Source organism: Siniperca chuatsi, linkage group LG1 (assembly GCF_020085105.1).
Source record: "Siniperca chuatsi isolate FFG_IHB_CAS linkage group LG1, ASM2008510v1, whole genome shotgun sequence".
In the NCBI taxonomy this organism is placed as follows: Eukaryota; Metazoa; Chordata; class Actinopteri; order Centrarchiformes; family Sinipercidae; genus Siniperca; species Siniperca chuatsi.
The window spans coordinates 8,750,477-8,775,921 of NC_058042.1; the positions used below are offsets into that span (position 1 = coordinate 8,750,477).

At 39.7% G+C, this 25,445-nt stretch overlaps 1 protein-coding gene across 1 annotated transcript in view; it reads left to right on the forward strand.

Annotated features, from left to right (window-relative positions):
• Positions 1–25,445, forward strand: part of glceb (glucuronic acid epimerase b) — a 58,904-nt gene that overhangs the window by 27,474 nt on the left and 5,985 nt on the right. The window contains exons 3-5 of the mRNA XM_044190561.1: positions 8,862–9,391; positions 17,780–18,025; positions 25,153–25,445. Coding sequence (XP_044046496.1) covers positions 8,875–9,391; positions 17,780–18,025; positions 25,153–25,445 — 1,056 coding nt within the window. The 5' untranslated portion in view covers positions 8,862–8,874. The remainder of the gene's footprint in view (positions 1–8,861; positions 9,392–17,779; positions 18,026–25,152) is intronic.

Consider the following 25,445-nt stretch of genomic DNA (forward strand, 5'->3'; position numbering starts at 1 on the left):
TTTATATATTTTTCTCTGGTCTCCCCTCCATTTGATTAGGAGTTTGCTTAATCCCTCAGTAGGCCTCAGTTATAAGCTTTTTGGTAATGACCTGCTTAATCCTCCTACTAGAGATAAAACACACAGGCGCATTAAATTCAAAGCTGTTTACTCACTTCTCGGCTGCCTCTAAACAAAGCTTTATTATAGAGCAGTGATAAATGTTAACTTGTTAGTCTGTTGTGTGTGTAGGTTTGTCTGTCAGGTGACCATACCTTATTTGCAGGCCTGGAGTAACACCAAGGTTTTAGTTTTAAGTGTATGTTTTACAGTTTCATGGGGACGGGATGGGTCACAATTGAAACCACGGCAGTGTTTCCAAATTTGTAACTGTGTCACTCAGAGCTGCAACAAATAGTCAATTAGTCAATTGACAGAAAATTAATCAGAATCTATTTTCATAATTGATTAATCATTTTAATTTATTTTTCAAGCAAACATTCTCTGGTTCCAGTTTCAATTGTGAGGATTTGCTGGTTTTCTCTGTCTTATGCTATAGTAAACTGAATATTTTTGGGTTTGGGGCTGTTGAGCAACAGAACAAGACGTGTAGACGTCACATTGGGCTTTAGGAAATTGTATATTTCTCTATTTTCTGGCTTTTTATAGAACAAATGTCCAATCGACTAATTGAGAAGATATTCTGAAAATTAATCTATTATGAAAATAATTATTTGTTAGAGCCTTGATGTCACTACATTTAGAACTTTATTTTAAAAACAACCAAATCTATCGGGCAGACAGTGACAATACGACAAGCAGTTTTCCTTGAAGTGAGTCCCCGGTGTTGCCCCATGAATATTCAGGTCTCTCTGCTGCAGTCAGTGAGAGAGAAAGAGAGAGGGCCTGCACACACACTGGCCAGGCTGAAACAGGTAACTGCAGATTCTGCACAACATTTATAAAACTGTAGTGGTTAACTTGTTATGGTTATTAAGTGTACTTTACCAACAGGCATGTCCAGTTAACCTTGCCTTCTTCTTTTCTTACTTTGACTTATTGCCATATTACACAATCTCAGGTGACTTACATTTGCACCTCTTTAAAGGTTCAGCTGCATCTTGAATGTAAAAGTTAACAACTCGATAACTGACCTCAGATCAATGCCTACTTTGATATTTGTGACTCAACCTTGTAGTTTACTAACCATTATGAAGCAAGTTCTAATGATTTCTGTTTTCCTGTGATCCGTCTGTTGTAGAAATGTCGTAAATAATGCCCGGGAGGGAGTGTTAACATATTTTGATGACGGACTGGTTTAGTTTTTTCCCTCAACACTTTGAATAGTTTCTTTCGATAACATATTGTATATCTGTAATAGAATGTGAGTTGCAACAGGCTGAAAAAGAGGTTTATAGTAACTCTTCTCACATTGTAAATGGTTATGGGATAAAGATGCAAGTTATTTTTTCCCCTGTCAGTTGTTGCCTTGAATTCACCATGATGCCTACACAGTATCATAATCAGGCTCAGAACCACAACAGACACCCACAATCCATATGCATGCACACACACACACACACACACACACACACACACACACACACACACACACACACACACACACACACACACACACACCTTCCCAGCTCCACAGGAGCTAACATGCCTCATGGCTTCAGCATAAGCTCATAATTTACAGGCGGTCTCAAACCCCTACCTTACTTCACCCGTGGAGGAGAGCAGTGAAAATGTCAGGAGTTTAGTTAGGGCTACAACACCTGCATCTCACGCATACACCGGGCTTCTGCTCCAATAGCTCCCCAAGGGTGGCTCATGAGCACTCAGCTTTTATTGCTGTGATGACTGCTTGTGATTTTTACGCCAGAGGACAGCCAGAGAAGAAAAACAACTCCATTCACCCATCCCTATGCTCGCTGCTGCAGCAGTTTTGACATGTTGTAAATGTTGTACACTCTGCACTGGGGACCAGGAAAGAGATTAGCAGCTCGTTTGATTTGAAGTGCATTTAACAAGGTCGCAAGGTCGTTTTTTCACTATTGAAGAGATTTGATTTCATAAGATTCTTTTGAGAACACCTAACCTTTTCTATGCATTAACAAACAATCTTAGTATTAAGTGCCTGATAGAATTTTCCCAGCCTTGTTACTGGGGATTTGTGGGATAAAGACATCCAAATATTTGCAAAAGTCTAGTTGTTGTCTATGTCAGGCAGAATTAATACCCATAATTTTAAGCCAGGGGATCACTTGCTGCATTTGATGAAGCAACCTTCAGGGCACCCAGAGATCCCTCATATGTTACAGTCGATCACAGCACAAAGGCAAGTGCTCAATATCAAAGTCTAAAGCCTTTGATGATCTGCAGAAGCAGCAAAAAAGCTGTGTATTATCGGACATGTGAGCACCCTGGGACCTCAGGAAATCAAGACTGTGAAGTTGCTTGTCCTGTCAGTGTGAGAAGCCGATGTTTGCTCAAGCAGCTACAGTTTAGAGCTGTCAGCAATATCCTGCAGGACTTGTCAGTCAGATCATTAAGCTTTTACAAAGTCAGATGTGACGTACCAGCAGTTTGACATTGTTAGTCTAAGTGGACCATTTTGTATTCAGTTATTAGTAAATATAATTCCTATTTTCGATGCCCTGACAATTATTTTCTCAATTGATTAATCATTTAGTCCATAAAATATCAGAAAACAGTGAAAAATCGATCCCAGCCCCAGATGATGTCTTCAAATGTCTTGTTTTGTCCTGCCAACAGTCCAAAACTCATTGATATTCAGTTTAATATCACATGAAATATAGAAAAGTAGCAAATTTTTCTACTGGAGAAGCTGGAACAAGCAAATGTTTGGCAAGTTTCTGCCTGTCGACCAATCTATTAGTCAATTCATTGTTTCAGCCTATATACTATTTGTGTAATATGTTTCCAAATAGCAACAGTATATGGGTAAATTGGGCCATTTTCTATTGATAAAGTAAGGTTACTTTGAAATAATTACTTCTGCTGTTTCCCCTTGCCTCCTGTCTTTGTGTTAAGCTAAACGTAGCACCATGCACAACCTGTAAATGTGTGCTTGTGCTAATTGTAAATGGATCTATTCTTTGCATAGGGAATAAATATTTAAGTGGCCCAACTTTCTAAACAAGAATGTGCTTATCTTGAGTGAGGAGAAAATTTAATTGATATAGTCACACATCTCCACATTTTCTATCAAGAGATCAGTGATAAATTGTAAGGTATTGTGTCCATAGTATAGTTCTATTAAGTCAACATTATTGTAACACATGAACCTTGAGAATGTGGCCATTATTTAATTACAAAACATTGCTGTCATCAGTTTCATTCAAGAAAATATTAGGCAGAGCATTGACCCCGGACCTACTGTACAGTATAATGATATAATAAAATTACAGTGTTTGGGTTTTTTGTTGTATTTTCTTAAACTTCATTTCCTGAGCCAGGACACTGGGAGCATGTAAACTGAAAAGCTGCTTTTGTTTTCCAGTGTCATTTTCCTTAATCTGTCAAGCATGGAAGGCTTTTATCCTCCAACAGGATTGTCTTTCACCTCCTGTCCAGTTGCATCTGTCTTTTTTATACATTTCATGTCAGTGTAGTTTTCCATCCAGATCAAAACATACCAGGGGGATTATATCTATGCAACACTACCTGAGTTGAGCTGATAACCAGTGGATTACACAAAGGTCCATTCTTAACGAATCCAAAACGACAAAAATAAAATTATGCATATGACTGCTTCAAAAAGGACTCATAAAAGCTTTTTCTGATCTTCATCCTCTATGGTTAATATCTGATAAAGTTTAGGTAACTACAACTGCATGGTTAAAGATTAGCAAATGATTGAGGTCGTGGTTAAGGTTGGGAAAATATGCCTGCAGTCTCTGGTGTTGAATTCACATACATACTGTCAGCTATTCACACCTCCTCCCTCACAGGTATGTTGGTCGTATAACAATAAAAACCAATTTCATTGTTCATTATTCGAACAACTTGTCAGGAAAACCTAAACATAAGTCATTCTAAGCAACAACCAATGCTGTTGTTTTTCTGGTGAGAACAGACTCGTAATAGATGTAAGTGAATTTGAGTCAAAATACACCAGAGACTATGCAGCTACTATCTAAGCAACTAGCTAAATGTTTGCCTCGTAATTAGCTCATGCATCGCAGCAGATATGATTTTACAAACTGCCTTGTCAAATATATCACTCTGACAAGTGAAATTTCAAAAGTTTGTCATCTCATCACTCTTTTTTTAAATGTTGCATCTGCTAGTTTTATCTGCTATAATTTTTACTTATTGTAATGAAATATAGAACGTTTCAGTATCTGGTTAGTTTAGCTTTCCTGATTTCACAGCCTTTTCAATCGCTCTCTCTTTCTTGGTCTCTATCTCTTGTTTTGTTTTTTGTTTTTTTTACAAGAAATGTCCAGTTACTTTCTGGTTGGTTTTCAACCTCTAGAGCTAGTTTCAACCATATAGCAAATGGGCAAACGCTTATTTGTTTGTCAGGTGCAGTTGAAAGGGAGTGTGATATTACCTGAATCAGAACATTCCTGATTTCTGATCGATAAACAAACTGCATCTTGTAATTTGCTTACCTGTGACATTAACTCTACTTCCAGTGTGCTGGAAGAGGAGTTAATGTCACTGTTGCTGCATCAGGGTTTAAATTACATTCAGGAAATGGGACATGGCTTGAGACAAATCGTCTCGTAGTCAGCATGAGGCATTAGGATGCTCTCCATGCTGCAGTGCTCAAGTCTGTGTCTATCCACCTTCAGCCTGAGCACAACACTAGCGACGAATCACTATAAAAAGAGCAAATTATTTATAGTCTGTTCCCTGACAGGGCCGGTCCTACTTATCTTTTAGGGTGCAGTCCCCAGGCCTTCTGCCACAGATTTTCAGCGTTGTCAGAGTTCCCAATCTTTTCCCGTCGACCCAGTCTTTCATCACTGCACCAGGCTGACATTTCTCTAAATATCAATCATAGTTTTTATGTGTGGCAATAATTTATCAGGCGCAGAGATACACCAAAGCTAAACTAGAGCTTATATGAAAGAAAGAAAATATTTTAAATGTTTTTTCTCCTTTTCTTGTGGAACGAAAATTATTCAGTTGTGTATTGGAGGAAAAAGATGTTCTGTGCCTAATTGAGCGGATACATCTTAACCCCTTTATTACACAAGCAGAGCCTAAATTCAGTGTTTGGCTTTTACAGTTTTAGTCCTGAGCCTAAGGGAGCCTCTTCTTCATCTTCTACAACTTGCACTCCCTGAACATTTGCTTGTTAAGCAGAATTCACAGTCCGGAAGTCCACTTTCCTATTTATTAAGTGTCATCTAAGACATTAACGTTGTATAAGAAGCCACTATCGTTATTTTTGACACTGCAATGCTGTAGCACATTGCTATTGTCCAATTACTGCACATTAATTGAGCTGACCTTTAGTAGTGGCTAGTTTAAGCTAAGATATTGAAATGAATTTGGGGAGTAATGATTTTCCTCCTCTGTCATCAGAGGACCTAACTCTGTCGTCACTGTAATTGTAAATTCTATGAGCAGTAAGCTGTAATTAGTGTGAAGGAGGAGACCTCAGTATATGTAATGATTTCACGCTGGCTTGGTGAAAATGCCTGATTTGCTTGGTGCATTGTTTGAGGTCTCCATTCATATAGAATTAGGCCATCAACAAACCTATAAATAAAATGGCAATTTGTGCAATCTCGAATGACGTTGAACTGCTATTGAATACATTACTGTAAGCAAGTCAAGTCACTTTAATAACAAATGTTCACCCAAATGCTACACAGAGAAGATAAAAATACATCCAGATAACTATAATGAACATAGATAAATGTATAAATTGGAAATGCAAAGAAAACACATAATCTGATATAGATAGAATATAAACAATCATGTGGTGACAGTAACATTTTATGTAAAAAAAAAAATTAATAAATAAGACTGGATTTAGAAATGTCAATATACAACTTAATTGTGAGTGTTATTGTAAACCTTTCGACAGGGTAATTGGGCAGAGGATCTAAAGGACATAAAGATGCAATTTGGACTGAGCAGGTCAGAGATAAAAACAGCTGCCATTCCATGCAACGCTCTAAAATTACACAAAAGAACATTAAAATTAATTTTAGATTTGTCTGGTAGCCACTGATGGGAGGTATGGTTTGTCTCACCAGTACATCTTGAGGACTATTTGTTTAAAGGAATAGTTGGACATTTTGGAAAATACAATTGTTTCTTTCTTGCCTAGAGTCAGATGAGAGAAGCAATGCCACTCTTGTGTCTGTATGGTAAATATGTAGCTAGAGCCAGCTGCCATTTAACATAGGTTAGAAAGACTGGAAGGGGAAACAGCTAGCCTGGCTCTGTTCAAAGGGGGGAAAAAATCGGCCTACCTGTACCCCTTAAAGCTCATAAATTATCACGTTATATCTCCATCCATCCATCCATTTTCTACCGCTTGGTCCCCGTTAGGGGGTCGCGGGTGACTGGAGCCTATCCCAGTGACTTCGGGCCTTAGGCAGGGCACACCCTGGACAGTGGCCAACTCGTCGCAGGGCGAACACAGACACAGACAAGGACAGACAACCATTCACTCACACATTCATTCAATACGGGCAATTTAGAGTTATCAATTAACCTACACATGCATGTCTTTGGACGGTGGGAGGAAGCCGGAGAACCCGGAGAGAACCCACGGTAACACGGGGAGGACATGCAGACTTTGAGAGATTGTGTGATGTTGGTCCGGTCCGGGAATCGAACCCACGAACCCACGATCTCCTTATTGGGAGGCAGGAGCTGTAGCCGCTCTGCCACCGTGCACCCACGTTATATCTCGTTTGTTTAATCTGTACAAGAAACTAGGTGTGAAAATGACAATTGGCCATTTTACGGGGGGTTATGTGCTCGACTATTTCTTGAACAGGAGCGGTAACTACCTGGAGTCTCCACTGGTTGCTTAGTAACTGCTCTCTGAATAAGATAGTCTGGCACATAGTCCCCCCGTAAAATGGCAAATTGTTGTTTTTTCTCTTCAGTATTTGGAAAAATTAAACAAACAAAAAATAACATGTTAATCATTGAACTTTAGAGCTTCTGGTAGGTGTATTTTGTTACATTTGTTACAATGGTATCAATGTTCTCATTTAACTCTCAGCAAGAAAGCAAATAAACATTTCCAAAAATGTTGAACTATTCCTTTAATTGTAGATATGCCAGACAGAGAAGTTTGTAAGTTGCAATGAGGAGTGACTTGAAAGCTACCCAAAACAAGAAGTTAACTTGATGGGCAAGTGGACCAAAAGACTTGTGCAAAAAATGCAACCAATTGCAGACAGTCGTTGTTTGTCAGTAAATGAGACACACATGCACACACTGGCAATCAAAGCACAATCCAGAGCTTCTTATTGGTCACAAACCTGACATTTTGCATGTGCGACCACACCGAATTTGTTTTTGTTTTTTGTGGAGTGTAATCACTAACAGACTTTGCATTTACCAACTCTGTCCTCATGTGCTTCTGACTCATCCACAGCTAGGCAGTCTCTTCACCAAACAAAAGCCAGCAGAAATGTGTGTTTGACACAAATTACAACTTGTCATCTATTTAGGGAAAGTTGTTCCAAGCAGCATTCTCTCGGGTTTATGTAGTGTTTCGTGAACAAGAACAAGAGAATCACTGGATAACACTTGTACTGTAGACTCCACTGCTGCTTAACAGTGTTACCGTGTAGCTAATTTGCATTAGAGATTTTTCTAGTTTATTTTGGTTGTATTAAAATGATTTATGGATTCCTATGGACCTCATTTAATTGATCTATTTGGTATAACCACTATTAATATAAATCAACTGACTTTTCACTAGAAAATTAAACTTATTGTAAAAGAGCAGAGTGGTTATGTTGTTCAGTGCATTTACATGCACTTAAGTAACCTGGTTACAGTGAGCTTCTTTTTCTTTTCTATTTAAACGTCATGTAAACTAGAAACCCAGTTTCAGAAATCGGGATAGGGGATTAGAAATTTCCCCAACTAGATTGCTCCTGGAGAAAGCTGATATCTTGGTCATGTATATGCGTAACCAGGTTTCTAATGAGCTTTTTAAACGTACACATGTGCATGACAAAGACTTCAGACGGGGCCTGCTGCAACAGAAGTGCTGCAGGATGAAAGGAAAGATCTTTACACACAGCAATGCATCCTTGTTTCCAAAATGATTTTATTCAGAGTCTGACTAAAACTAAAATTCCGACACATTTTTGCTCAAAGAGCAAACTGTGCACTGTGCAGACACTCAGCCTGTCCTTCTTACTGCACTGTCAGTCCAAATGCTCAGACAAAAAAAACTCAAGGGTAGAGGAGAACCTGACCTGCTGTATGTAAAGGCAGATACTACAGTAATCAGGTTACTACAGTTCATATTAAAGTGTTTCTTCTGATTTCTCCCAGGAACCTGGTCTTTTGCATACATTTAAATGTACTCGCTGTTATTATGCAAGTTGCATTATATGATATGCACTGAATTTACGTCACCGTATTTACATTTGCACCTTTTTCACATTATCCTTTGCTCTCTAATAACAGTGACTCAGTAGGATATGATGAGTCAATACTGTTTTTATGGGCTTTTAAAAACTAAGACTGCTGTATTGTATTTCACAGCTGGCTGCCAGTCTACAGTGCTGAGAGTTGTAAGGTGCAGGTTTCTTCACAAGCCGATACCAGATGACTTGTTATTGGTTTCTCAAGAAATTATCAATCATACATGCTTGTAATGTATCCCTTGTGTTTATGTCTGTGTCATGCAGGCAGGTTGTGACCATGCGCTGTCTGGCTGCTCGGGTGAACTACAAGACCCTCATCGTTATCTGCGCCCTCTTCACACTCATCACTGTGTTGCTATGGAACCGCTGCTCCAGTGACACCTCCCTACGCTTCCTGCCCCGAGCTGCCTTGGTGGCTCCAAGTCCCAAGGTGGGGGATGCTAGCATCAGCAGCCAACAACACCCTCCACAACCTCCAGAGCCCCCACCTGTAGTTGGGGTTGTCGGGGGCATCAAGTATGAAGAAATTGACTGCCTGATCAACGATGAATCTACTATCAAAGGCCGGCGAGAAGGTGGAGAGATCTACCTGCCCTTCAGCTGGATGGAAAAATACTTCGAGGTGTACGGCAAAGTAGTGCAGTACGACGGCTATGATCGGTTTGAGTTCCAGCACAGCTATTCAAAGGTTTACACGCAGCGTGAGCCCTACCACCCCGATGGAGTCTTCATGTCGTTTGAGGGATACAACGTGGAGGTCCGCGACCGTGTCAAGTGCATAAGTGGAGTGGAAGGTAAGACTTTTTTATTGATGTTCATCACATGGATGTTTGAGAATATGTGTGTGTCAGATCTTAAATCTCACATAGTGGTGCCTACAGTTTGAGGTACACAAAATCGAGTCAATATGCATCTGAATATCAAAATTTTTAGGACTCCTAACTTCTCTTGTCTGTTTAGATACTAGAGGAACAAATGTGAAAGGCTTTGTGCTTTTGAATCCATGCTTTTCCAGAAGTAGCTTCAGGTGTGTGTAGCCAAGATCAACAGTCTCATCTTATAGGAAAGAAATGTCAGCACACTGACAACTTCTTTTTTGGTCACATTTTTCACATTGTGTCACCTTTTTGTAAATGTAAAAAAAAATGATTTCATCTGAAGAGCCTACGTTTTTTGGGGGGGTGTCAGTGTGCAGGCTTTTTTCCCAGTGATATAAGATACAAGAGCATAAAATATTAAAAACACAGTCACTTTACAATGTAAACATGCAAAACATTTAAAGTACCCCTCCACTCTAAAATGTGTTTATGTTTAAGTCCGCTAAAATGTCAGACATTGACTTTACTGACTTGTATCTGTGCAAAGTTTGTCACTAGAGAGGTGTTTTCACATTCCTCTACTGAAGGGGGAGATGTCTGTACACTTTCCTAAAATCTGAGATTCAATCAGACTCCAGACAAGCTACATTTGGTACGTCACAAATTCAAAAGCCAATCGCAACACCACCGGCAAAGAAACCTGAAACCCCCAGTGCAGAGCGGACTTGGCAGTACAGAGAGCGAGTGTTTGCACTAAGTTAGCGTACTGAAAGTTTTGACAGCAAACATGGTAGAGTGTGCAGTTTTTGGATGCAAACCGGACTCTGGAGCGTCCTTCAACTTTCTACTAACGTTACGTAATAACAATGTAAACACACATCGTAGCAAATATTATTGTATGTTTCACAACCACTAAAGCTGTATCAGCCACTGCCAGTTACATGCTAACAAGCTAACAAACAACTTAAACAAATAAAAGACGCTAACTACACTTACCATTCTGATACGTCTGCTAGTCGCCGATTTTGGTGCACAGTAGACTCCTCATCTGGGTCTAACTGAGGCTTAGACATGTATGGCTGAATCTCTGCGATGTTTCCTCTAACTCTCACCATCTTGACGCGCACCTCTCTCTCACCATGGATGTATGTCTCTCACCAACATCCGTGCTCTCTCCGGCACTGGTCAACCTAATACGCAGCTGTGGTGGGCGGGGCATTAATAGAGCCAGAATTTCTCAATGAGGGGGAAAGAGTAGATGTGCTTCCAGCCTCCTTTCAGAGTTTTTTGTTTTTTGTTTTTTTTACTTTTTATGTGGGATAAGCATGTTAAACAAAATATTAATCATATCAGAGTATGTTTACATACTTAAAAACGTGCCTGGAGGGGAACTTGAAACAAGTACATTTCTCAGTTTGGATTTACTTTTAAATGGTATTTTCCTTGTCATGCCCAAAGTAAACCACCAGGTTTTCACACTCATTCTGTTGCATACACCATCAGCCCAACATAGATTTAGTGCATGGAGACCAAATACATACAATATATAGTGTATGTGATGATAACTTTGTTTCATTTTTAGGTGTTTAATAATGTGAGAAATATATGATTTCCTGAATGAGGTCTATTTCAGCTGAGTGATGCGTCCTAAATTCTCTATTTGATCTTAGAGAAAGTGAATCGAGACTTAATTAACAAGATAGATCAGATTTCAAAAGCACTTACTCAATCTCTGCCACCCATTCCCAGACGCTATTAGCCTTTCTTTAACACTGACACTACCAAACGTGATTTGTGTCGAGTCAATAGAAAACGGATATTTTCTTCACTCAGACACTGTCAGCATTTCTTTGTATAGATATCTTGCTGGATGCCTGTTAAGTGAGTATATCGCTCCATGTTCCTTCACACTTTTTAGTCCATCCATTTTCTTTTCAAGGTTCCCTTTAAAATAATTATCAGGAAGGATCAATAGCTCAATTTAAAAGGCTATTAGTTCAAACCACATTGTCATCAATATAGTTCCGTGCCCCGCTCACTTGAAGAAGTGTCCCTGTATACTTGCCTGAAATTACAAAAATAGATATTCATTATCATTCTTTTATTGTCAGATAGCTAGACCCACCAGTAAAAAAAAAAAAAACACTATCACACCGGGAACTCAGAATATAGCGGTTGTTTTAAGTTCCCCAAAACATTACAAATTCAAACATATCAATGTTATCAGTGAAAATGACAGAAGTAGAAGTGGTGTGATTCGTAGTTATTCAGCCACAGTCCTTTTCCACTCAAGAAGCAAGGTTTTGTTTTGGTAGGGAGTAATAAAAGATGATATATTCACTGGCCGTGTGTCAGTTGCAGAGGTTAGCTTGATGAATAATGAAAGTCAGTGTCTGTAAGAGCAATTTGCCAGCAGTAAATAGGTATTTTTGCTGAGACGGATAGTTCAATTTCCCACATTGGCATTTTTTCTTTTTCGTGGTGACACAAATCTGCTTTCCTGTTCATCACACAAACTTTTCTTTATAAACTACACAAAGCATGTGTGTCATTCTGTCATACGTGGAGGCTGTACCCGCATGGATGCAGAGAATACCATATTATGAGGTAGATCAGAAAGCCTGATAACACATTTGGTCGATTACTGCAGTCCCACTTAAGGACCTTTTTGTGTGACAAATTATGCTACTTTTACCGTAATTGTGCCCCACTATGACACATGTATGAGAGGGAACATAAATAGTGGAAAATGGGTCGTACAGGAATCTAGCCAAATGTGTTAGTACCTCTGGGCTGAGCAGTGGGGAACCAAGTCATTCTCACTCTCTCATTTCCTATTTTAGTTTAAAATACACTCACACACACACAATTTACCAAGGTCCATTAATTACGCCCAAGGCTTCTTGCTATTTAGCACTCCACATGCGCAAGCATACACAGCTCTCTTCAACTTAGCATATTTTTATAGGTGAAAATAGCAGTTCATTAATTAACTTGTCACAGTTCAAGGTACTGCAGGGCTTAAACAAGGTCATGGGAGCATTTCTCTCCCAACGCACCCTGCTACCCATAGAAAGTCTAGCATTTGACACGCACCCAGTTTGTACTGATACCTCAAGCTCAAGCAGTCACTCATTTCTTTAAACTTTGATGCTATTGGGATGGGGGGGGGGAAGTTTAGATTGAGAGCATTTCAGATAAATTAGTTTGAAATGTACAATAAGTCTTTGAATGCAAATTTATGCTGTCAATGTTTTTATTATTAGACAGTCATACAAACACAGCACTTCTATGTGCCGTTACTTGTCACATCTCCAGCAGAGCGTGTGGTTTTATAGTAGAGGGTTAGCAATTGAGGTATTACTTTTCCTTGTTGCACCAGAGCCGCCATGAGATAAAGAACAAAAGTTGAGAATAATGAAGCTCCAGCAGCCACAGCACTATCATTAGTGGAAGTACTTAATCCTCGCTAACAACACCCTCTTAAATCACGATCTGTCTCGTTTTTTGTGTCTCTCGCTTTTTCTTTAACCATCTTTATCTTATCTCCCGGTTCTATTGCAGACCACCATCACTTAAAGATGTGCACAAACACATACATACTCACTTGTAAAACTCATATTATAACCTTTTAAATGCTTGATGAAACACACATACTTACACTCTCAGTTTCTAGTGAAGTCAAAGGTGGTCTCTGACTAGAATCCAGGCCACTGCTGCAAACCGTTGTGGTTACAGCCAGTTTACAATGACTCCAAACCACAAATTAATTTAAATAGACAACATTTCAATCCCAGTTCTGTCTGTCATGTCAAAAATGTAATAAAATTATGGTTTAAATTGGAGTCAGTGTGCAGGCAGGCACAATAGGCTTGCACCAACCGTACACGTGACTTGCGTATGAATATGCCCGTTCTGCAGCTGGGTTACAACCAGCTGCTACAGTTTGTTCAATTCCTGTGTTCTGTGAAACACTTAGTAGCAGAAAGTGGTATATAGGCCTGTCGCCATAACTACTTTTGTTGGACGATATATTGTCCTGCGATACTTGCGATTAACAATATTTTTGTCATTTTAAGGGCATTTGCATGGCATTCCATCACTTTCATTTGTATAAAGCATAACGGTTGTGTCGGTTGCAGCAAGGGAGAGAGAGAGAAATCTTTAGCCAAATCACAAACTCACTACAGGGACATTGCATATTTTAAGTAAAGTTTTTTAAAAAATCTACAAAGCGAGGGAGAAGATCAAACGAACTATTTAAATATTTACAAGCTATAGGAACACTGTGATCCAGAGATCCAGAGAGAACGAGTGAGAGAGAAGCTCAAACCTGCTGCCCCACACGCCACACCTATTGACTGACTGCACACGGTACAAGAGGAGAGACGAGACCCCAGCGCTGTTGGCAGAAGAGCCGAGGACTCTGAGCAGCATGCATGGAAATGATTTACAATATAATATATGAATATATTATTATATATTTCTCACCATTTCCCTGTTGGTCTGAATAGGTCGCTACATTTGTCGCTAGTCGCTTTTTATAAATGAAGTCACTAAGAGAGTCTGAAAAGTCGCTAAATCTAGCGACAAAGTTGCCAAGTTGGTAACTGCGCACGTGTGTGTGTGGGGTGGAGCTGCCTGAGCCCCGCCCACGATGAAACTCCACACAGAGAGCAGCAGATGAGAGGACAGAAGCAGCGCAACCAGAAATGACAGAAAAACGTGTCTCAGCATTGTTTTTTGTTTTTTTCTGTTCATTCAGCTTAGGCGCTGTTAAAAAATGCTTAAGCACTGCACCCCAAGCCATATAATGGTAGAGAAAACTGCTGTTTATTCTGGCATCATGTTAGCTAAAATGTTGGTGACATTCTTATGTAAACAAACATGCATGTAAACACATTGAGCAATATCAAGGTCAGCAAAAATGACTGAGGTCGTAATTATCACGACAGGCCTAGTGGTATATCCAGCTAAAGTGTTTCATGATGTACCCAGATGGAATATCCAACCATAAAACAAAAGTTAAAGCTGCATTAAGCTATTTTAGCCACTAGGGGACAGACAGACTACAAAAAAACCCGATAGACCATTGGTTTTTAAAGTTGTTTATGGCTAATGTGTTAGCAAACAATTGCTAACTTTACTTATACATCCAGCAGACACAGAGCAACATGAACATCTCACTGGTGTCATGTTTCTGACCACCTGACATATGTCTGTCTGATATATTCACTGGCCTTTTAGCTATGCTTTGATCCCCACCAACTCCTGAGGAAAACATCTGGGTCTTTAGCTCCAACGTGCTGAACTTTCTCCACCAGTTTAATTTGGTTCTTCACAGTGAGATTGTCTGAACTTGTTTGCTCTAAAACAGTTTGTCTAAATGAGGCTAAAAGCTGCAAAGATTAATTCTAAGTGGGTTCAGCACTACAAGCATCCCTTTCACATGACACATTAGTCATTTTGTTTAATGTTAATATTAAAAATATGGCTTAATGGAGCTTTAATGTCTGTTCACATTCCTCCAGATCACAGATTTGCTGACCTGCTAGAGGTAAAAAAAAAACTAAGCTAGTGATAAAAAAGGTGGAGAAAGAACATTGCACAACAATAAGATGGTGTAGCACTTTTGCTGCTACATTAACTTCAGTAAGCTTAGAGTACTGTAATTGGCAGAAGACCTAGTTTTTCAGATTTCTAGAAAAGTCCATTCTCTGGATTTATGAAAACATGTCAAGGCTTAACAGTCAATTCCACATGGATTACTTAATGTTATTCAGTGAGTAGCACAGCATTGCAGTGTTAGGATTTTGACAGTCATTTGACTTAAGTTGTCAAGGGAGATGACAGCAACAAGACAGGCATGGAGAAAAGTCTGGCAAGGGATTGAAAAGTGTGTGTGTGGGGATGTATGAGTGTGTGCGTTTCATTTATTTTTTGTGCTCTTTTTGAACACATTAATCAAATGTATCAATCAGCAGTTGTTTGTGATGACTTTGCTACTTAAATGTGGTATATGGCATTGGTCCATGCTATGTACTTGTCACTTTAAAAATAAACATTAAAATGGGGCATGAATTCATGCCCAATGGTGATCACACGGAAGAAAATGCATATTTCAGATGCATTACTTGAGAATGTTTGCCATGAAGCAGGCTGTCCAGTGATTGTTGCTGACGACTAAAAGGATTTCAATCATGCATATTGCGCACCAGTAACACTCTAACCTCATATGGACTTCCACTCCCTGTCAGGAAAAATTATTTTAATTAATTCTCCCTGAGTGCAGAGAGGAGCAACTGCTCACACAACTTATTGATAGTCATCTGTATGTCACTTTGACTTTTGAAAGGGGGAAAAAATCAATACAAACGAATGAAAAATCTTTGTGTATTGGAGTGAATGTATGTGGATGGGCCGTCCAGATAGCCTCTCTGCGCTGGAAACACTGCAGTTGGAAAATGTGCAAGATCATCTACTTCTGCCTGTCAGTGTTACTGCCACTCTACAGTTAAGAAGCGATGATTGTTTTTGTACATACAGTAATAAAATTACCTGCTACCTATTAACCACTTTAGTATAACTAGTAGAATAAGGTTGCCCAGGTGGTGCAGATGTAAAGACCACCCATCCACCACTTCAGGAACCTGGGTTCAATCCTCAGTGGTAGTGCTTCTAGCTATGGTTAGACGAGCCATTGAATACAAATTACCAGTGTGCGTGTGGATGGGACATCAGTAAGAGATCATGCCCTTGTCGCTGCATCGACTCGTACTATAGTGGTTGTTTGGGAGTCCTGTGCACTGGGTGGATCAGGGGTGGATGGAGGGTTTTAGTGAAGCTCCTCACTGACGGGTGAAAAGTGACTTCATGTTTTAACAATGAGAAGATCAAAAGAAGATTTTAGACGTCCCAAATTGGTAGAAAAATTGGAAAATAATTAGTAAGATAATTTCTAAGAATTTCACTGTTTAACTATTTTAAGTAATAAATATATTGCTAGTAAGAACTGAAAGTCATGGCATAATTTGTAAGTTATTTTACCCTGGATGTTTCTGCATGACCAGTGTGTGTGTGTGCACATTTTGTTTCACAAACAGTTAGTAAATGCTTATTGCCATTGATTGTCAATCATTGTCATTTTAACTGTCACATTGTCTGCTCTTTTCTTTTTTGTTTTGTAACGCAGTATGAGCTGCATTTTCTGTACGAAAGGTGCTATATAGATTGAGTTTATTTTTATTATTATTATTAACATTAGACGCACCATTACTAGCTCTATGGTCTCTACACAGTTTAACAAGAGACCAGAAAAAATTTCGATTCAACAACTTGATCATAATCTTCAACAGTTCATTCTTCTGCTAGAATGAAAACCCATTTACACTCTTTTCTGTCATAAACACAAAGATAAGCTTTCTTTCTATGTTATGTCATTCACTGTCTGAGTTGAGGTCAGCAACTGGACCCGTACATTGAAGAACAGCGAAAAATAAAATGGAGTGTTTTGTGCAAGATGTTGGGAAAACAGCACAAATGGCAACAAGAAAAGTAGAACATAAGTGATCAGCTATTTAGTCAGTGGTGATGAGTTTGAAAGGAGGCAGCACATTATCACCTGGCCCTAATCTGAGTATATTACGTTCCTCTTCTCAGAAGGATGGGGTTTGGGTTGCACATGTGCTCTCTCTGTCACAAGGTATTTAAGTGAACTATCTGTTAATCAGAGTGATTCTCCTGCCTGAGATATTTCTGGCTGTGTGAACAGGAAAGGTCGCCGCTGGTAAAATGCAATAGCTTAGCTTGAATTTCACCACACCGTCCAATCATTTACCAAAGCTGGTGGTGTTTTTTTTAAAACCTTTTTTCTGCTTCTTTTTTGCAGTGACCATTTTCTGTTGTCTTCTTTGTCTGTGTTTACAAAATAGGCCCAGATTTGAATCTTTGTTGGTGCTATAGTCGGTCTCATCTCATTTCTGGAAAGTTTTAAAATGCGTGTTTGCTATCAATGATTAATTTTGGACCTGTGTTATTGATATGACCGTTATGAAATCAATGTGACACTGCACTTAAACAACAAAAAAAATAACTGTTATGACAATTGGCACCAAAAAAGGAACATTTGCTTGAAATAGACTGCAAAGAGCTTAAAGAAAAACCATTACATAAACAAGATGATCATGTAAGCACAAGATTTAGAAGCATTTCAATACACTATAAAAGTAACAGCCAGAAAAAGACAACCAAATACTGAAGCATACGAATGCAATGTCTATGATCTCTTGCATATGAGACATTTTCTATATTGATTTAACATCATTGTCCTTATACTCCTTCTCTACCTCCCTCTTTTCCACCCAGGCGTGCCGCTGTCCACTCAGTGGGGCCCGCAGGGATACTTCTACGCCATCCAGATTGCACAGTATGGTTTGAGCCATTATAGCAAAAACCTGACCGAGCGCCCTCCCCACGTGGAGGTCTATGATACAGCCGAGGAGAGAGACAGCCGGGCCAGCACAGCGCCCTGGAGTGTGTCGAAAGGTTGCGGCCTCAGCCGTGTCCACGACAAGACCCGAGCTACCTCCGTGCGTCAGTTCAGTGCTCCAGGTATGTAAGCCTTCCATGAGCCCAGATGGCCTCAAGGCAAGGAGCTTATCTCCTGTTAACTGTGGCTATAGGAGGCTCGAAATGCAACTACACCCTCAGGACAGGATGATAGTCTGCAGTGAGTCACCACCACAGTGCGAGAATACTGGCAGACTGTGTTGGTTGACAGTGGACCCACCACATTATGACAGATTCCTAAAAATGATGATGATTAAAAAACCAGCAGACACAACATCACACATTTAATCCTATTCTGTTCCCTTAGTCATACATTGTCACATTTATGCTGTCTAAATACATTGTGAAAATTCTCACTGATGCTGCAGACAGAAACACCTCCAGTCGGCATAATTTTCACTAGACTTCTGCTTTTTATCCAGAGCATGAATATCAGCGGATGAAATAATATCTGTTGTCTCAAAATTTTATCAGCTGTAGCCAATTACCCTTAATTCTGTTCAAAATAAAGCTCCCAGCTGTTGTCTGGTTAGTGTGCTCCTTGAAAGCCACTGTATGCACCATATGGGCTTTAATGAAAGGCAGTTAACTATTGCCTTTTTGTTGTTCACAAAGACCAACAGAGTGGTGAGTCTCTTCAGTGAAACAGGTAGTCAAGTACTTAATATATAAATCTTAAAAACAGGTCACAAATATTTACTTTCACTATTTAAAAAGGCTAAATACTTTCCTAAAACAGCTAGGTACTGCAGTTTTTAGCAAATGGAGTAAATTGTGTATTTGTTTCAGACTATTTTCAGCTGCTGATTAATACACATTTGGTGGTCTAGTGAGTATTTACAGCAGCAGGACAATGTGTGTGGAACTGACTTAAACTTCCCCTTCACTATCCTGAAGGATCCCATGGAAACTGTGTAGCTTATTGATGTGTTTTTAATTGTTTGAGGACAACAATGGAGGCCTATAGCCCAGAGGAATAAGCTATATCAGGCCTTGGCTACATAGGATAAATTCATTTATATATAATAAATTTCAATAAAAAAATATATAGAATATCACCAAATTATTCCTTTAAGCATATCACATTAATCATATTTATATTTTTAAGAAAATATAGAAAAAGAGAAGCTAATGTTAGCTCATTGTGCTACAGTGGAGAGCTCATGACAGTGTCATCAGTCAGATAGCATTAGCTTTAACATTATCAGTAGTGATTTATCTGTAATTTTATCACTATTACCAGAAGTTTGATATTAAACAAACCGTGTACTTGTTTTAATCTCTGACCTCTGATGAGTCAGGCATTGAGTTGACATCACACAAATGTCACTGAAAACTTCTTTTTGTTTGGAACTTAACACATCCTTACAAATTGATGACTTGTCAACATATTATCTGTTTAATCGTGCATTGTTAATAGGACTTCAGAAAATGGAGGTTTTTGCGCCTTGTAATAAAACTGACTGAAGGATGGCTCTGTCCTTGGTGCCATTTTGCACTGTTTCAACTCCAAGGAATCTAATTTAATTCACCTTACTCGCTTTGTGTCAAAGGCTCATGGTACTGAGGAAACTCCTCCAGCCTCCCTCAGACTGTATAGTTGTTTGTGTTCAGCTTCTTCTCCCTTATGCATCTAAAAATTGATCTATAAAGAGGGAAAATCTAAAACAAAATACACTGTCTCCCTCTTCACTCCTATTGTCCTTTTCATTAAGCCACAAACAATTGTATTCAGGGCTGCAGTAAGTGGTGGGCATGATACAGTCTGATTCAGATACGATTTGAAAGAGCGCAATTTGCAAATCATAAGAGCAAGTTAAAGTTTCATCCAGAGACCGTTGTTTTCAGCAGCTATAATAACAACAGTCTGGCAAATTTACTCAGCTGCTGTCAACTAATGTTGATTCTGTGGGTTAGCGGAACAACAAAAAATAAATCTCGGCTGCTGCCTGGTTAATATGCTCACTCTCTGCATGCTGGTGTCTATAGATTTCCGCTTGGCCAAAGATGGTTTTGTGGAATAAGAAACACCACTCTGTCATATAATATAATGAGGGGTCTGTGTCTTTCTGTTGTTCATAAAAAACCAACAAAGTCACGAGTTTTGTTCTACATTTACGATCTGGGTGATTGCCTCACGTCAATTTCAGACTAGCAGGTAGCTCTGCAGATGTTGAGTGTAACTCTAATTGACAACTGGTGAACAGAGTTGTTGGATTCTCCCAGTTAAACTTTTAAGCTTACCACTTTAAAGGTCTTTAAATATCTTAGTAAATGTGAGTTAAGTTGGTCAGTTTGTTTTATAGTAAACTAGCCAATTTTTACGTAGGAGTTGACTTTTCTCTAACTGAACTAAACCCGGGTGGACCTCAACAGCAAGCAACAGCTATATTTCTTTATTCTATTACTGTAGAAAAAGTGTGTGATAATGCCTGTGATATCTTGTTTAATACTATGTAGACCATAAATACAGGCTTTAGCTAAATTCATAGAAAATAATTGCAATTTAAAGCACAGTGCTAATATTGGTCAGATTGCATTTAGATAGTTTCCTTAACTTGTTAAGCTCTAAAGTAATGTACAGATTGTGTTCTGTTGTGTTCTTATATTGTGAAACGCAAGAAATGCCGTGTCAGTGTACATCTGAGTGGTCTAAATATCTAAATTATAAATAAAATCTGACTATTTATTATAATAAAGTTTGGAAAATTGGCCTATTTTTACAGCTATAAAATGACCAAGGCCACGAGATAGTTATTTTTGGAATTGGCAGAAGTCAAAATCTTTTACCCAGTTCTGACTGTGAGCTGTCTTTTAGTCTCCTTTGATCTCCTGCTGATATTTCCAGGACACTTGCTCTCTCCCTCTGTCCTCTGTTGAGCTGCTGCCTCTGCTGTAATTTTCACCTACTCCAAATTCCCCCGCTTTCAACCTCTCATCATCAACAATTTCTTTTCATTTCACCAATCCACACTTTTCTTTCTCTCTCTCCCTCCTTCTCGCTCACCTTGCCTTTCAGCTTCAAACTCACCATCATAGCTCTCCTTCTTTCCTCGACATCAGCATGTTTTCATCATCACTCCTCAGCCCTCCCTCGGCAGTCTTCATTCTCCATTAATCTTCCTCATCTATTCCCAGATTTCAGTCAGTCTTCCACCTCTATTTACTCATTTCCACCCACTTATCACCCCCAGCCCTCTTGTGCTTCCTAAACATTGCAATCATATTACCTCTATCCATTTTAATGCCTTATTCTGCTCTCTCATCCAAACTTTTCTTGTTTTCTTCCTCTGCTGTCAGTTTCTCTTTCTGTCTTTGCCTCCCCCCACTTCCTCCTCCTACTCCCTTCTTTCTGTTTGGGTCTTTTTTCCTCCTTACTGTATCTAGGGCACCGGTGTTGAACAGCCTCTCAAATTCTCTGACAAGTGGATCAGTTGTCTGTCCCCTGATAATAACCATCCAATGCCATCTACCACCTGCACATTCCCGCACGAACACTGTCCGCCACTGAGCACATCTATTTTCTGAAACCTCTCATGGTCACTTGATTGTTGTAATTCTTAAGATATCAGTCCTAGTTGATTTGGCGACACCTGTGGTTACCGTGGTAACAGCAACTCCTTCAGCAGCTCCTTTGTCAGAAACAGAAGAGCAACTGCTGTTGCGTTTTTTGTTTTTGTTTTTTGTTTTTTACTGCGCCAAACTCACATGTACCAAACAAACTCACATTGTTTTAATAAAGATGTCAGTCAATAATTATTTCAACTGTGATCTGATTTCATGCTGCGCACGTTGCGAGTAGTTTTCCGCACAACAGCAGGGCAAAAAATTGGCTAACTTGCTGAGGAACCTGTCGCCTGCAGTTCTTCACAGCTCACTGTGGTTTAATTTCTCCACTGGAGGAAAAATTAAGTTTTGATGAACGCGGACGTCGCTAACCGCAGTGACATGTACGTATCATTTCCTGTGACTGCTACAGATTTAAATCCACCCCGTATTTCACCAATTGGATGGTTTTAATGTGAAGCAGCAGAAGTAGAAAATTTTTCCATTAGCAGTAACTTAATACAGCGCTGATACGGTTGTAGGAGAGTGAACAGTAAACATTGAGTAACACTGGATTACATGCATGCATCATTTTCCTGTTTAGGTAAACAATCTGAATTCAGCACGGGAATGGCGGACTCCGCGACTAACAATAAAAAGTATATAAAGAGATTATTACTGTTTTACTAAATACATTGAAAGGCTTTTGCAGGAAAAATGCTGTCCATAAATAGTATCAAAAATGGGGTTTGTTTTTATAAAAATCTTAAGGATTATAACTTTAATGTCAAAGTGAAAACCAATCTTTAGATGCTCAAATCTGATAGAGACCTATCCACACAGACTCATGGCTGTAAATGCTGCCCACCTTGTTAAATCTCTGAGGGGATGAAAACTTATGCAAGCTTTTGTATTTTATATTTGTTATTAATTAGATCACCTTTAGACGATCAGCAGTGTCAAAAAGCCACATTAAATCTACTTTAACTCAATGTTGTAAGACAATAAAACACGTAGAACTGAAACGATTAATCGATTAGTCGATCAACAAGTCGATCAACAAGTCGATCTCTGTTATATATGATAGTTAATTGAAGTTTTGGACTGTTAGTTGTATAAAACAAGCAATTTTGATTTGTCATCTTGGGCTCTGGGAAATTGCAATGTAATCAATTGGCTAATTAATCGATAATGAAAATAATCGTTATTTGCAGCTTTAACAACATGAACACTTCCGAAAAAGGTGAATACTTTTTATAGGCGCTGTATGTCCTGTGTCGACACACTGTTGTAGTCACCGGAGGATGTGGATGAATAATCACAGGTGCATCCGAACATGCACAACACATACTGTACATGTGAACAAATGTGTATTAAACAAAGTTTCAAATAATAAGGTACACTTATGTAAAAGTATATCCCTGTGAGCAAAAAGCTCAGGCGCCAGACTGAACACTAGGTTTCCAATGTTTTCTATTTTCAAGCCTCGAATGTCAGGTAATCGGTCATCTGCGCTCATCTGTATTGACGACTTATTTGTTTGTACTGTTTGTATAATTCTTTTGTCAATAAAGAATTTTTTTTTTTTTTTAATTTAAGTTTATCTGCACTCATGATCTACTCGCTCCAGGCACAGCTCGTCCACAAAGTACAAGGTTGCACCCATCTATCTGCTGTCGTTTCGGTTGTGAAGGAAAGTTAGTTTCTTGATGGACAAATGGCTTTACTTGTTGCTAAAGTAACTGCTAATCGTAGTTGCTACTGTTAGCTCTGTTAGCCGTGCAGCTACCGCTGTTAGCTAGCAGACTCTGCCCAGACTGGAAGCTCTGAGCCCTGGCCTGTAAACCTCCTCCTCCCGGCGGTCCAAAGCTCCTGTGCTAGCGATGTAAGCAACAACAACACTCCTGCCCGGTCCAGGCAGAGTCTACTGTAGCTGTCATATGCCGTCCAGCACACCAGCAAGACAATGATGCGGTGGTGCAGGCTCACAGCATTGGGTGTTTTAAAGAGAACTGGTTACAGCAGCTCGCTGCCCCTCAGCAGTCTTCCAGAAAATTGGCCAATCAGAAGACAGAGGATGAACTGAGGGGCCGCATAAAGGGCCAGTTTATTTTTTAAATGTGAATCATGCAAAGCTATTCAAGTGGAATCCCAGAATAAAAATATAGAGCTGGAAATGAGCATGATAGGTCCCCTTAACATTTCCACTCATCTATACAAGCATGGTTTTACGCTGACATATTTCTAGATGCATGTCATCTCTGTCTCCTGCCTTACTGCTAAACCACTCCAGAGAGCTGAGGAGGTGGAATCTCGTCTATATTCCCTTCCCATCCTTTATTGATGCCAGAGTAATCACAGGGCCAGAGTACAAATCCACTTACTCTCTGCATTGCCTTAAGTAATGGATTTATGAGTGCATTAAAGAGCCGTAGCCGTGCAGAGGCCCCTGCCAGACTGTCTCTCTCCTTCATTCTCCTCCTGATCGACTGTCTTTGTGTCTCAGACGGCCTCGTCTGCATCTGCTTTCTCAGCTCATGTCATGTGAGATCTCTCTGTCTCTGTTTCTCAATTGTCTTCTCACTATTGGCTCATTTTCACTCTCTCCAGTCTCTGGCTGGCTTTAGGGGCACTTGTGCGACCGATCATTCCATTACCCTCCTTTTTCTTCACTCCTACACTCTTTCCTCTCTTCATCCTTTGGGGAGCCTTGATGAGAAAAGGCTTTTTTTTTGTTTCTTTGTTTGTTTGTTTTTTTTGCTGTGCAGACCAAGTAACGAGGCCAAAGTAGAGATCATTCCTGAGGCAGTTAGTGCTTTAGGGGGTTGAAATGTATTCAGCACAGCAACTGAAGTGCCTGGCACAGAGTTGATATAATGTAAGAGGAGCGGCGGCAGTGTGGAAACTGAATATCATCTGAGTTCGTATCTTTGCTGAGCTTTGTAGGGAAGAGATGTGGAGATGCAAATAGAAAAGTTGCTGCAGTGCATCAACTTTTTCTTTCACTCACTTGTTCCATCTTCCTACTACTCTGTTCTTTGCCTCCCTCTATTCCCTCCTCCTAATTAATCTCAGTGTGCAGTGACACATCTGTACTGTACATCCCATGAGAAGCTTGTCCCAGTGTGTGTTTGAGACTCTCTCACACACACACACACACACACACACACACACACACACACACACACACAGAGCTAGGGACTTTACACAGGTTATAACAAAAGAACATCCTTGGTAATAAAGATTAGGTTTTTGACTGCAGAATTTTCCCAAAAGTTATCTGACTGCTATTGATCACTTGAGAATGTGACTACGGAGTGAATCTTGGAACATGAGGAAAAAGACAAGCTATCAAAAACACACCATCAAAGGAGAGTGTATTAAAGGAGACAGACGCACTGTAAAAGGCTTCCTGTCAGTCTGCTAAAAATAGTCCATTGTCATCCAGTAATCGTCAGAAGTTCTTAAAGTCAGTCAAATGAGGTTAGTCATTTTTTTTCTGACCAAATGTACTTGAAGAAGTGCTGTAAAACTTAATTTCTCCTCCTGTTTCGGTTCATTATACACATCTTTAACACCTCCCTCATTTATCTGCTGCACCCACCCTCCTCACCCCACCACAGAGTCCTCAGAAGGTGTGTCCCTGCAGCTGGGTAACTCCAAAGACTTCATCCTCAGTCTGGACATCAAGTTCATCTCCAACGGCAGCATGTCTGTGATCCTTGAAACCACAGAGAAGGGCCCGCCCTTCACTATCCACTACGTGACCAGCACGCAACTCATCGCCTTCAAAGACCGTGAAATCACCTACGGTATCGGGCCACGAACCGCCTGGAGCACTCTGACCCGAGACCTGCTCACCGACCTCAGGAAGGGCGTCGGGCTGTCCAACACCAAGGCTGTGAAGTCCACTAAG